We start from the raw sequence: 13,945 nt of genomic DNA on the forward strand, positions 1-13,945 counted from the left end.
GTATATGATCGTAAACAAGAAATAACGTTTCGCAGGAAATTTTATCAAATCTGTCTATAAATAAACCTCAGGCGCGTGTGTGAAATGGGTTGTCTTCTGAGCAGCATCGCAATATGTATTGTCGAAACCACGATTCATATGCCACACTTTTTCACGCGTTTCTAATCCCTCGGTATGATCAGCAGGCAGGCTACAGAGTGGCTCCTACTCTATCCTTTTCGACCGCCTGGTAGGTTTCATGTCGTCGAAATGAGAACGAAATATTTATATTTCTACTTTCCATCCCTTGCCTCCAAATCTTCGCTGCTGAAAACGTCTGGTAGCTGCAGTCGCATTTGCTCCTCCATGCAATTGCTTTGCGCATCATGCGTTCATTGGTCGAGCTCACTCGAGCCGCTACTTGGCCAGAGGACTTCCTTTTGTTCGTTTGCTCCACAGACTCTTGGGACAGAGTATAAGTAGGTGTCCAGTGCATGAGCACTTCTTTTTTGTTTCTTCTGCAAAGGCGAATTTGTAAATAATGTGCGGTAATGATCTCAGTTTGTTTCCGGCTTGTAGTACATTTTCAAAAGTTGAAGTGTGTTTCCATAAAGATTTCTATTCAATGTTCTCCTTATTAAAATTGCATCCTTGCATTGAGCGGCAATTGATGATTTAGGCTTCGTAGCAAAAAATAATTACCTTTTAGAGTAATTAGACAAATTAATGTGCTATTTGCAAAATTTCCAGCGAAGGGGATAATTTCAATAACTTCTATCCAAACATCTGGATATTATCCAAGGCTAAAATATGAAACCAGAGGCAGCGGTATCCAGGAGAAAATTCCTCTTCAGTATCATGTCGAATACCACCCTGCGTATAATGAATATTATTATTGATTCCAGAGCCTCTAAATAATTATGCACGAGCCGCCACTGATACCCAAACAAGATGTACTGAACATACGTATTTTGTGGTATTATGTAGTCCGCGTTGGCCATCGCTTTGGACTTTCCTAATGCTTGAAAGGCTGAGGAAGCCATATCTTGAGAGGAAGCTGATCAAATAACCAAAGATAATGCTCTTTGAACAAAGAAACAACAACACGTCTTATTCACTCGCCATTGCTTCTTAGTATGGTTCTCTAAAAGTATTGACGTCATTTCATCTCAACCAATGGCCGTTCACTACCCGTGACGAGTCAAACATGCAGTCAAAGATTATCTATTACAGGATGGGACACTGAGCATATTCTCCATTGACTTGTGCGAACACTTTTCCAAGGCCTTATAATTCTTCTTCTTCTTCTATTTTGATCCTATCAACTGTTAGTCGATTTTAGTCATCTTTCTGAGTTTTTTGTAAAATATATTTAGTTCACAATGCACTTATTTTTCACAAGAAAAAAAAACAAATAAAAAAGAAAAACATATATATACTGTTTGTTAGATCGTCAAATTACATCTTCTTGCATATCCATAAAGAAGCCATATAGTGGGAGGAATGGGATCCGTGAGCAGGGCAATTAGAGATGTAGGGAATGGGACTCCATGGCGACGCAAACCATTATATAATTTATCTCGTTCTCTGTCGAAATTAGGACATTATAAAAAGAGATGTGTGGCATCTTGATTAACTTCTCCACATGTGCAGGCTTGTTTTGTTGTAATATGTAATCGTGCTAAATGATCATTAGTGCGAACATGACCTGTACGTAGACGTATTATAAAAATAATAACTGATCTTGGAAGATTATATGAGTAGTACCAAGGTTTATTTTGTGAATGTTCTGCTAACCATTTATATGTATTGCCCGCGTATGTATTGCAACTTCCGTATCCTCTTAGTGATCTCCGCGTTCGCCATGGCTTATGGGGCTGGGTTATCCTCATATATATAATCCTTGATACAGTCCTATATTTTATGTATTCCACCGTGCAACAGAATATTGGACATTTGACTATGTCATTGATTTAGCGAAGGCTATCAAGAATTTTTTAATAGGTCTATGGAAGCCTCAGCGCTGTATTGAGAATGGAAGACAAAAATCACTAGTACCTACATACCAAACGGATGAAACACGAAGTTTACACAAAACCCTAAACAACTAGGTCTTGTCTCTGGTTAGATGGTCATGCAAATTACCGCAGGAACGGGAGGAGGAGGAGCGGGGGTGTTTACAGGTGTACTTGATAGGCAACTAAAACTAGGGTTTTCTATCGAAAGCAGTCATTTAGGTTGATGTACATGAATATTGCTGCCTACCAGCAATCAATAAATTCCAATTCGGAATTTCTTTTATTTCCGGTATAAATTAAATGTAATTCTCAAAGCTTTTCTTATCGGAAAGCCAAAGAGAAGGTGTCCCTCATTCTATTGTTTTCACCGACTTCTTGTATTGGCTTGTGAAGTATTTAAACAAGTACCGAAGTAAAATATCCACATGCGTAGGGTATTACTTCGAACCCAGGTGGAGGTTCATAGATTTTCGGATCGCACTTCTGACCATAGGTCCTGGAGGCTCATTGCACAATGGTTCGGATCTCACTTTAAACTGTAGGTCCAGCCCCGATTAGCCTATTTTTGCATTAAGTATCAAACAAACAAACGTGGGGTATTGCATATTATACAGCTTAGTAGGGTATTACATATTCCTCCGCCAGATGGTTCTACTAGCCAAGAGAAAGCACACGCAAGAACTCACGTGAAAAGCAGTACCGGTTTCGTCCGAAATGCCCTTTACAACCCATTTGAGCCAGCTGCAATTTGCGTGCTCAGTCACTTCCAGGTAATGCAATCAAGGCGTTATTTCACCCTCAAATCAGTCGTCTTCCACGTTAATAACACATAATTGGGGAAGCAGGTATTCTTCGGCGTGTAATTTCCTTCCCAGGTGCAGGTGTCCCCACTCCTAGATGCTTCTTTTCAAGGGAAAGATCTGATCTCGTTCCCTGTCGATTGGCCTTTTGTCTACGTGCCGCTCGCACGAACTAACACTGGACTTCTGAAGCTAGCCTAACCTTGTGTGCACAAGGCCGTTGTTTCTATTATTCAGCAATATATAGACACACCTTTAATTTGCGACTATTCTAGCTTTAGACAAATACTGAATTTTGCTAAGGATTTATCGAGCTTTTAGGGTTGTGATACAATAAAAATCTATTGACAATTTCGAATATTTCAGTTGTTTTTTAAACTTTTGTTATTTTGAAACGTAATATTATCTTAAAACTTTTCTCCCTTTGATTGTTGTTTATTTGGAGGATTCAATTAACGTCGCTTAATTGTTTAATTAGATTCCAATGAATTAACGATGAGGATGTATTATAATTTCGTGTCTACATTGAAACACACTGGAGAAGTTCTAAGTTTTGCATACCAATACAACTGACCGCGTAACTTGCGTAAGATAAATATTCATTAATATTGTGGAATTTGTTACACATTGACTCTAAAATTAGTACGATGAGCAATATTTATTTAAACAAGATAAGAAACTGTTGTAAAAGTTATGGAATTGAAAACTGGATGAAAAAAACAAAACAGTTATTGCATTGAATGCAGTTCAAGTGAAGGACTATAGGAAACATCCAAGAAGAATCCCGACCAGTAATCGTCAATTATGGGACAACTATGAGTCAGAGACCACTAAGGGAATGCAGGAATGTAGGTTTTGAAAGATATGCCAGTTACGTATTTTATCCGGAATATGTCTAGATAGCCCATAGTTTGTGAATAGCAGGAGAGTGGAGCTGTAAGTAGAAATAGTTTAATGTTTTTGTTAGATAATACAATAAAATAAACTACACAGAGTGGAAGTCATTTAATTGCTATTGACGTTATAGAAGTATAGCCTACCACACTTTACCTTCGCAAATAGACGCACTCACGTCAACATGGAAAAAATAAGAGAAAATTGTGCCCAAAATTTATACCTACAGGCTACATGGGAACGTACTAGTACGTGCGAAATGGAATCAAAGATGAAAACAACAGCATTTCAAAGAATAAAATGTTTATTTATATTTTGTTAAGACTATTTCCATATTAGCTTGCAGCACTACAAGTTGATTCATGTATTAGAGGCTTTAGAAGTATGAAGTAGTTTTTCTATACAAACGTGTCATTTATTATTCTTCAGCTTTAGATTAACCAATATATTAAAATATTCTTAATAATGTGATTCGTATTAAGTTAAACGTAAAGTAAATGGAACTCATGGGTGTATTGAGGTTGCACAATCGGTGCTATAACAGCAGCTCTAACTTGTTATTGTTTAGAATGGCTTAAGTTTTTCGGTTCATTCAAACTTTGATGACACTATCAACAGAATCCACGCCACTACATTCTCCCATTCAGAAAGTTGAGAGCCGCGTCTATTCGTGGGCAACCGATAACCTTCTCGGATTCTTTGCAACCGCCGAGGTCAAGGGCCAGCTCCACAGATAAGCCTCGAGAGACATTTGTGATAATGTAGACATCGATATGGCAACAATGAGTTCCATTTTCCAGCTTACAAGTAAACATATTTTGAAATGCTTCGATTCCTAGGTTGAAAAATACAGTGGCGTGCGGAATTTATTTACATGCAGAGCGAGCCTGTAACAGGCTAATATAATCGAAACAAAAAATCGTCAACTTCCCAACTCAACTTTCAGTGGGTGTCAATAGGTCAGGGCTCATTATGAACGGTCGGCCCGGCACAAGACTAGCCAACAGTTGCAATGGAAAGAGCTCCTCAGAAGAGGAGTTTATGGTAGTGGTTGTGGAGCCTGGTCTAAATTTGACTGACCGTTCAAGGCAAATAGCTGGTTTTAATTCTCGGGTGGGCATTCCAGCTGTTTCGCTCTTGTACGAGCTGAAGCAAAGTGTAGAGAACCGAACGAGGCGTTTTGTGGTGAGTTACTTTACGTTTGATTTGCTTTAAAAAAAATTGCTAATGCTTCTCTATGCTGTGCTGTACAGTAACATGTAGACCGTTCATAATGTGTGTCCTCCTTTAGTCATCAATTAAGTAAATTAAGGGCAGGACTCGAAGTGGAAATTCCCAGCTGGGGGATACCTGTCTGAGTTGAGGAATAGGTGAGGGTGCTTGTATGGATTAACATGGAGACAATGCAGTAAAACTAAAACTAACAACGCCCACTAAATAAAGATATATTATTATTATTATTACAATAAACTTTGAATGAATGCAGAAGAGAAGAACTACATCACCCTGTAAAGTAGAGCTATTATATGGAGTAGTAGGAATAAAATTTAAAAATTATGCTTTATGTTAAATTAAGTTAATAATATTGTAGCACTTAAATACTTTTCTTTCCAGGTGAATTCGAATGGTCTGATCTCATTCCTGACGGAAATCCCCAGTTTCTTCAACATTCAGTTCCCTTTGGACTACCCTGTGATTGCACCTTTGTACACAGACGTTGATACAAGAGGTTCAGGGACAGTTTATTATGAGTAAGGCTGCTATTTTATCCTTGTGAGATGCATAATATATTGTTTTAAATGAATTTCCTATTCTCATTTATGACTCATCGTGGAATTGTGTGCAGGGATAGTGACAGTTATATTTCTTAGCACTCAGCCACCTCATGTGACAGATGTTCAGTGGTTGACTCATGATCTTGATGTATAAAAGTTGCTTTAGTGTAGTGCTAGTCAGATCATGTACATCATTACCGAGTAGCCTTAATGACATGGTGTAGTGAAAAGGAGATAACATCTTTGCATCATCACACACATTACTTCTTGCAATTCATCATAAATGCTACCCTCAGAATTTAATGTACTGGATATGTAGGGTAATCAGCGATTTTCAATCAAGGGGAGCCTCCAAAACCATCTTTATTTATTTCTTTGGAAAAAAGTCAAATAAACTCCAGGTGCAAAATTATCAGGATGTCACAATTTCCTGCTATGCCGATAGATCCCAGTTCACAAATTTGAAGCTCCCCCCCCCCCTTTTGATTTTCTCCCTCAGTAAGATAATATTTTGTTATGGATTTTCCCAGGGGTACCAACTGCCTGCGGCACCAAATTATTGGAGCATCCAACTTGAATAGTGACAAAACCTAATTTCTGATTATATCAAAAAGAGTTGAATTTGTGTGGACAAAATTAATTGAAACTAGTGCTACTTAACAGAATAAGTATATTGCAAAATGATGTGGCAATTTAAGGAAGAGATTACTGTTATTATGATATCATTATGTAGGTAATAAATGAATACATTCCTACAATAAATGTGTTCTTAAAACAGTCAATACACAACATGGCCATGTTTTTTATTGAAGGATGGTGGAAATTAGAGGGACTAAGACAGAAAGTTAAGGGGTGGCAAGGTAGAAATTAGGAGAGGGTCACCAAAATCCAACATTGTCTCTGTGAAAATTTTATCTTGAGCTGCCCCTGAATTTTCTCCCTTTTAGCAGTCTTTAACAAGAAAATTGTTAACAGTTTTGGAACAACTTTACTATGTGTGCTACATATAATTTCATAATTGGAATTCCTGTATGAAACAATAACAGTAAAGTCTCTCAACTTTATGATTTAATGCATTGAAATATGAGAAAATTTCTGGATACATGCATTTGCTTGAATACAGCACCTTTCTTGCTGACACTTTTAGCTACATAAAAATCATTTAACATTTGTAGTATTATATGGTGTAGTTAATTGTATTTTTCTAATCTTGTATAACTTTTCTGCCACTTTTGGCTAATTGTGACGATAAGGATGAATGATAGATCTCCCATGGCCAGGTTGGGATGTAAACCACCTACAACCGCTCATGATGATATCCCAAGTCAGCCACTCAAAGAACTCCACCACTGAGAAAGCAGTCAGGGTTATTGTTGTACGCATTGTTCAAAGTGAACGGACGAAGAGGAGGGAGTAGCGACTGTCTTACCATCTGGATTTTCTTATCCAGGCTTTAGATTTCTAAATTGTTCCCAACTGGAGAAAGAAAATTTCCTCTCCTCTGTGAATATCAACGTATACAATAAGTACTAATTTTCAGTAATGGAACATCATTATTTTAAGACTGAAAGGGTCATGAATGCCATATCTATGTGAAAAGAAAGCAAATTTTGTAACAGTAAGTTTACTTTATATTCCTTAAAATGAAAAGGAGTGAGCAGATTTTAATATACCTTAAATAGTTGCTACTGATATTGTAATGTCATTATTTGAACTGACTTCTACTAAGTAGTTAAAAATATCTAACTATTGGAAAAAGAAATGTTCCAAATTTTATTCAATCTGAGCACTAAATGCATCAGTTCAACTTATTAATAACTGTGCAATATTGGTGTATAATTAATGTGATTATATTTCAGGGAAACGCAAGACCCTACCATGTTGCAGAGGGCAACCCAAAGCATTCAAAATGCATTCTTGCTGGGAAACTCTTTTGTTGCTACAAGCCTCTTCATAGTCACATGGGAGGACGTTGGATATTTCGATCAAGGTACAGACAAGGTAAATTATTCTGTTGCAATTTGTGCAATACACATAGTTGTAGAAATGACAGGTTCAAACTTTGTTGTGAATACCTGCACATATACATTTTCAAAAATTCTCACAATGTTCTTGCCTCATCCCTTTATCTAGGTATCTAGACCATTCATGCATGCTACTAGACCTCTCGCCATAGTAAATTCGACAGATCTGAATTACATGAATGGAGTTCAGGGAAGGTGCTTAGCTGTGAATTAAGTTTTCTCTTTGTCAGAATGTAAAATAATTAAGTTACATCCACAACTAAATTATACACTATTCCTGAAGTGGTTGATGTATGTTTCTCAGGGTTCAGTGATAATTTCCACAATTGTGAAAATATATACATAATAGCAGTGACGTGCGGTGACGTCGACACTTGGGGTAGCAATGAGTGGCGTGCCTAATAGGTCATAATCCCCCCTCCCCTTTTAGGGCCCAGTATTCCTAAAAGAAGAATGTCAAATACAGGAAAAATTGCAAAGTTAGGAATGGCTACAAAAAATTGTACACATAACTTCCACCCACTTTCGAAAATCAAAAACCATTTGATTTGACTAGAGGGCTGCATAGTCTGCCTTTTACCTACCCACTGCCCGCTTGCTCGCAAGGACAGGTATACCTGCTCGCCTGCCCACGGCAACGAGTCGACTTGCGTCTTTACCCGGGTTCTTGGTCTTCAAGGCGCTCTGCGCTTACAAGGTAACTGGGCATTTAACAAGACCCGGGCGCCTGCAAAACCTGCTGGAAGGAAACAGCTCTCCGGCAGCGTGTCGCTCCAGGTGTTTCATCACCACGTGGATGGCTGCAGCCAGTGTTGCCTACTTACGTAGCTTCTAAATCCTACGAAGTCCTAGGAGGAGCTCTCTGCTTTAAGGAGAATTTACAGTATATACTTAGTGATTTCAGTTCATTGTAAGCAGTTTTTATCTTATTGCCAGGAAATGCACGCAGTATTACAGCTTCATTTATCTAAATGAATGATCGAGCAAACAAAAATCTCCTCACTGAAAACTAATTGTTTTTCATTTCATGGTGCCTTAACCAGGCACGCAGTGGCGCACCAGAGGGGGGCAGGGGGCATTGCTCACAACCTTGGACGGAAATTAAGTCTAGCGGAGGGGTCAGGGGGGGTCAAACATTAAAGCACAAGAAAAAACAGGCTAGAAGAATTAAAGAGTAGCAGGGCAAAAGGGTACTCAAGATGGAATTAAATTTCATATTTTACTTGCATTTTCCTTCCAGACGGCCAAGGGCACCTGCAGAGGGGGAATGGAGGGGTAATTGCAACCCCTTGATTTTAAATTTTATGAAAGTAGAAATATATTATAAAATATTATACAGTCTCATCAAGTTCAATGCCATAGCAAAGGGGTAGCGGGAGACGGTCCTGAGCGCCGAACGATCTAAGTGAGAAAAGTTTTAAAACAGAGAATGCTATGGCGGCCCGTGATATTATTTGCTATTAATGTTGGTTTGTTACGAGTTGGATGAATTGATTATGTAATACGTCGCTCCATGTGAAAAGAAAATATTGTAGATGGAAATTTTACATGCCATATGTATGTACATTCGGAATGCATTTATCATGCACTTTCTTTCTTTCAAAAACAGTTTGTGTGCTTGTTTTCCATTATTAACGAATGTGAAATTGACGTGTTGAAAAAAAATATTTCCAATCCTGTTTCAACACAAATGCGTGAGAACCGACTTCTACCCCCTTTTTGCATGATTTATGAGGATAATAATGCCTTTCATGCTACTTTATTACTATTATTGTGATTGTTGTTGTTGCCACGTTTATCCAAGTACTTGCCCCCCCCCACCCCAAACGAGGGTAACGGCAATGCCCCTGGCTGGCTACGGCCCTGGTGTTCGCAGTAGAACAGTGTGTTGTTCGACTCGCGACCTCAGCGTCGAACGTGACATGTTTCAGTCCTGCCCTATATCACTATATATACGTATATTGGTTGTTTACGACATATACTTATAGATCCTGTGCCACGGAAAACCTATTTCAATGTGTGTGTGTGGGGGGGGGGGGTAGCAACATTCGTAAATCTCATTTCATTGGTGATGTCGCTTACGAAGCTTTGAGTTCCCTTTTTTAAGTAGTGAAAATCTATTGCAGTTGGCAACACTGCAGAACGGTGTGGGCCCGGTGCAGTTTCTACTCGAAGCGACTACGTCATGCAGAGGGAGGGGTCTGCAGTTGATGGAAAGAACGAACTGAGACCTACTAGGTATCGTAAGACTGCGGGTACCCGGCGGGTCTACAATGCCTGCCAGGAATGATCTGGCCAGGTGGGCATACAAGCTGCTCAAGCGAGGGTGTTGCGCAGGTTGCATGGTATTTTAGGAGCGATGTCTCGCGAACGGGTCTGCTCCAGGTCTTGTGCAGGCCTCTGGATTTGACTACTGAGCCAGAGATGCGGGGTTTGAATCTCGGCTTGGCAATGGATGATCTTTGTGTGTCCCTTCATCAATTTTATCGTATCGTCCTCGCGATTAGCCAAATATGGCGGAAAGCGAAGTAAAATAAACCAAATCAAACAATCAATCAATGAATGATTTGATTTGATTCACTTTTCTGATACATTTGGTTAATCGCGAAGATGATACGACAAAATTAATGAAGAGACAAACACAGAGAACACCTATGTCCAGGTAGGGGTTCAAACCTGGAACTCCTGGTGTTGTAGCACGTTGTGGTAACCACTCCCCCACGGTTGGTTGATATGATGCTTGATTTGACATTTTAAGTCCATTTTATACACAGAAAAGCTAATCGGGACTAGACCTATAGTTTAATGTGGGATCCGAACCACTATATACCTCCATCGGGTAAACTGCATTTTTCCTGAGTAGTAATTTTCAATTGAATTTTTAAAATGCCATCTTTATATATGATTAACGTATTTTCAAGAAAGTTTGCATTACTTGATTTCCCTAATTTCCCCATCTCACGATCTCGTTACTGAAGGATCCGGGCTTGAGCCCTGGGCTTTGCATGAGTGTTTCTTTGCAACTACTCTTCACCCGTTTAATTTAATCAACGTTCATCGTCATGGCAGAAATTAGGTAAAGCGATGGAAGAGAGAAGAAAATACAAATAATTTCCTCCCAGTGCATCTGCAGGACACTGAGATCAGGTGCCTAGAATTCTCTGTTTATGATTGTCCCTCACGACTTTCCAAGCTCTTAGCTACTTATTGCGATTAAATCTATACAGCTAGAAAAAGCTATGGGTAACAAAACACACCTTTAAACAAACCTTTTTTCTACTTTCTTCAATGATATTCATTTGGCTTTTTCAGTTCTGGGATACATTTTTCATTTCTAATTTTTTCATTATTCACTGCAGGCAGAGTACAACACATAAGAACAAAAATGCATGGTCGTCACGAATTCCAGCCTGAATTGTTTTTTGTGAGGTCTGTTCATCAGTTTCATCATATCATCACTCATCCTCATTTTCGCGATAACCAAATGTGGCAGAAAAGCGAAGTAAAATAAACCAAACCAACAACAAGAATTAGAATGCGGTTCACTTGCCCAAATAAATACATCCGTATTTATGATTGTTTAGCTTATCCATTTTTTTTATTGGAGGCCAAGAGATTAGTATATTTAAATAAAACACTACTAAAACGAGAGCAAGAATGAGCGTGAGCAAATATTTGTTATTTAATCATTATATATTCCATATTTTAAAAAGAGCATAAAATTTTTGTCTGCACATAAGACGTCCCAATTGCATAAATAATAAAAGTACATCCCATATTATACATACAGATATTGTACATCATGTAAAAAGTAGTGTTAATACAGAGAACAGAAGTACTGCAGAAATTTTTTTAGGATTTACAAAGGAAGTAAAGGGAATCCAATCCCCTATCTGTCCTATAGGAGATAGACTGGAGGACCTGAAAGCAAGGGCCTTTAAACCATTGGAGTGGGGTCGAGGGGGCAAGGGAGGTAGAGGCAGAAATCTTCCTTTTCCCTTCGAAAACCCGTTTCTACCTGGAAGTGTGAGGCAGAGAAAGAGCGAGCTAGACTGCTGAACGCACCGAGGGACGAGAAGCGCGTGAAAAAAAAGTTTTGCATATGAACTGTGGCTTCAACAAAACAATAAATATTGTGATTAGAAAATAATTAGACATTTGAGATTGATTGATCTATCTCTGCTAGACTAGCTACTCCTCAGTGCACGTCACTGCATAATAGGATAAACAACCTAAATTATTCAGATGAATCCAAGAGACCTTGAATAAGTGGAACTCTTAGCTTCTCTTTCTGAAGCACCAGAACTTACGGAATTATGCCTATATTGTGTTTGGTTAATCATTATGAACTGAACTCCATGGTGCAACAGCCAAGTGACATGTGACCAATACATTAAGTCCAGCTGTCGCTGTGATCTTGATTTTGAGACTGGAATCTGCTACTGGTTCTTTCAAATAGCTCCCCTATTGTTCTTGCTATGCTGGGTTAAATCTAAAATTTGGAAGCTCCACTGAGGATTGCACTATTTGTCTATGCAGAAACTCGATTTGTTATTATATCAGGAAAAAATACACTAACACATTCAATTACATAATAACATCTTAATTTGGCAGGTGTACTTTAGGTTTCTTTACAGCTGACCCATATCATAATACACACATGCATATATTTCAAATCAAATCAGTAACAGTAAAAATATGGAACCTGAATACAAGTGAATACGTGAACTGTTTACAGATAAACATACAAACTTTGCACATAAAACATCCTAGAAGTGGAAAAAAAATATATTTACAGTAACTAAGAAATGAACACATGAAAACAATTTTAAAGTAATGTCATAACATAGCAGTTTTTATATTATTAAAAGCTTCATATTCTTAATAATTTTGAAACTTTCCACTTACGTTACATAGTTTTACTTTATATGATGAAATTTCTGTTAATACATGTATTGATGGTAAACTATTCCATTTGTTCATGGCTGAATTATATCAGGCTGTTTTATGAATATTAGTGTATTTTCACTGGAATCAAGCACAGAACTATCATAAACTCAGGGCACATGGATCACAAACCTGTCACAGAATTCATCCAATAATGCATTCCTTTTCCCAATAAAATTCTTCTTCTAAGTGTGTGTTCACATCCTCTTTCCTCTGCTTCTTCATTCTCCTTCAAAATATCGTATTACGCTACAAGCGTGAGTCGAACCTAGGACCCAGGCATCATCAATAAATAAACTAATCATGTTATAAAAAGGGGTCCCGCTGAAGATTGGAAAATAGCTTCTTAAAAGCTAATCACGCCAGCGACCTTCAGCGGAGTTAGAAAAACTCCGCTGACATTGCATTAGGCCGGCACAATATGAAAATCAGGAAATCAGCATTTTTTTCTTTCTTCAGAATCTCCGTTGCCAAAGGATGCACTCAGGCAACGGATTTACCGATCACATGTTCAAATTCTGAATAAATAGTCCACGTGAGAAAATCTCGTCCTTAGTTGCCGCTTAGTTGCTTTTAGATCAACATTAATACAGTAATTGCTAGAGAGCTCTAGAATCGCACCGAATTACTATCTCTTGTACATCAAAGTTAAGTTGCAGTGTAGTAACTAAGCTGCTAAGTAAAACAAGTCAAAGGAAAAGGAGAGAATTATGTTTAATAAGTGATCGTTTAGAAATCGGTATTATGTTAGGGCAGTTTGGGGAGAAACCGAGTACGCTCCCTAGTTGCATTTTGTTTCAGAGTAGGACACCGTCCAAGCGAGGACACCAGGGACCAGAACTTCCAGCGGCGCTACAGGTAAACGAACATTCCTAAGTCTTTCATCTTCCCTGCCTGTTCAGTCAAGTGGTGTTAAATTGAAAATGTGTGTGTTCTTATTTCACAGGGCTAGCTAGCCCCCCTAGCTGTTTGAGTGTTGACGTTGCTCTTCAGAGCTGTACCCCCTTTCTCTTACAATGCACCTATCGCTGCAAATAAGCTTCGAAAATCAGGCTTTCACATAGCCTATCTACGATCAACTAGAGCTATACAAAGTGGTGTTTAGACGATACGATGAACACTTGTCTTGGACACCACCGTGGCTTCCACAGCCCTATCCATTACGAGGCTCATACACATGAATGGTCTGCTGGTATGATGACTAGGGAACAGATTTTAAGGTGAAGCACCTTTCCAAAAATGTAGGTGTTTCTATATACCGATTGTTTGAGATATGTATTTTAGGATATGAAATCAAGTAATATGATCACACTTACTTCCACCTTTTTGTGATATTAGCACATTTATCCCTTTTTACTCCTCTTTGATGCTTCATCACTTTTTTCCTTCATTTTTTTTCATGTTTTGTTAAAAAATTGGACAGAAAAATAAATTATTTTCGCTCTTCTTGAACAACTACATAAAATCCTATACTCTCATTTTGTAGAGCAGAACGAGAGCTATAAAAT

General features: G+C 38.3%; 1 protein-coding gene across 2 annotated transcripts in view; it reads left to right on the forward strand.

Moving 5' to 3' along the window:
- The window catches only part of Ndg (Nidogen), a 98,897-nt gene that overhangs the window by 11,148 nt on the left and 73,804 nt on the right, over positions 1-13,945 (forward strand). Inside the window, exons 1-3 of one of the 2 annotated variants that reach the window (XM_083118764.1) lie at positions 3,614-3,733; positions 5,306-5,442; positions 7,326-7,467. In XM_083118764.1, the coding sequence (XP_082974890.1) occupies positions 7,345-7,467 (123 nt within the window). In that variant the 5' untranslated portion in view covers positions 3,614-3,733; positions 5,306-5,442; positions 7,326-7,344. Of the gene's footprint in view, positions 1-3,613; positions 3,734-5,305; positions 5,443-7,325; positions 7,468-13,945 lie in introns of those variants that run through there. The other variant, XM_083118762.1, reaches the window with a different exon arrangement.

The sequence above is a fragment of the Lepisma saccharinum genome, chromosome 3 (genome assembly GCF_977018435.1).
Source record: "Lepisma saccharinum chromosome 3, izLepSacc3.1, whole genome shotgun sequence".
Taxonomy (NCBI): Eukaryota; Metazoa; Arthropoda; class Insecta; order Zygentoma; family Lepismatidae; genus Lepisma; species Lepisma saccharinum.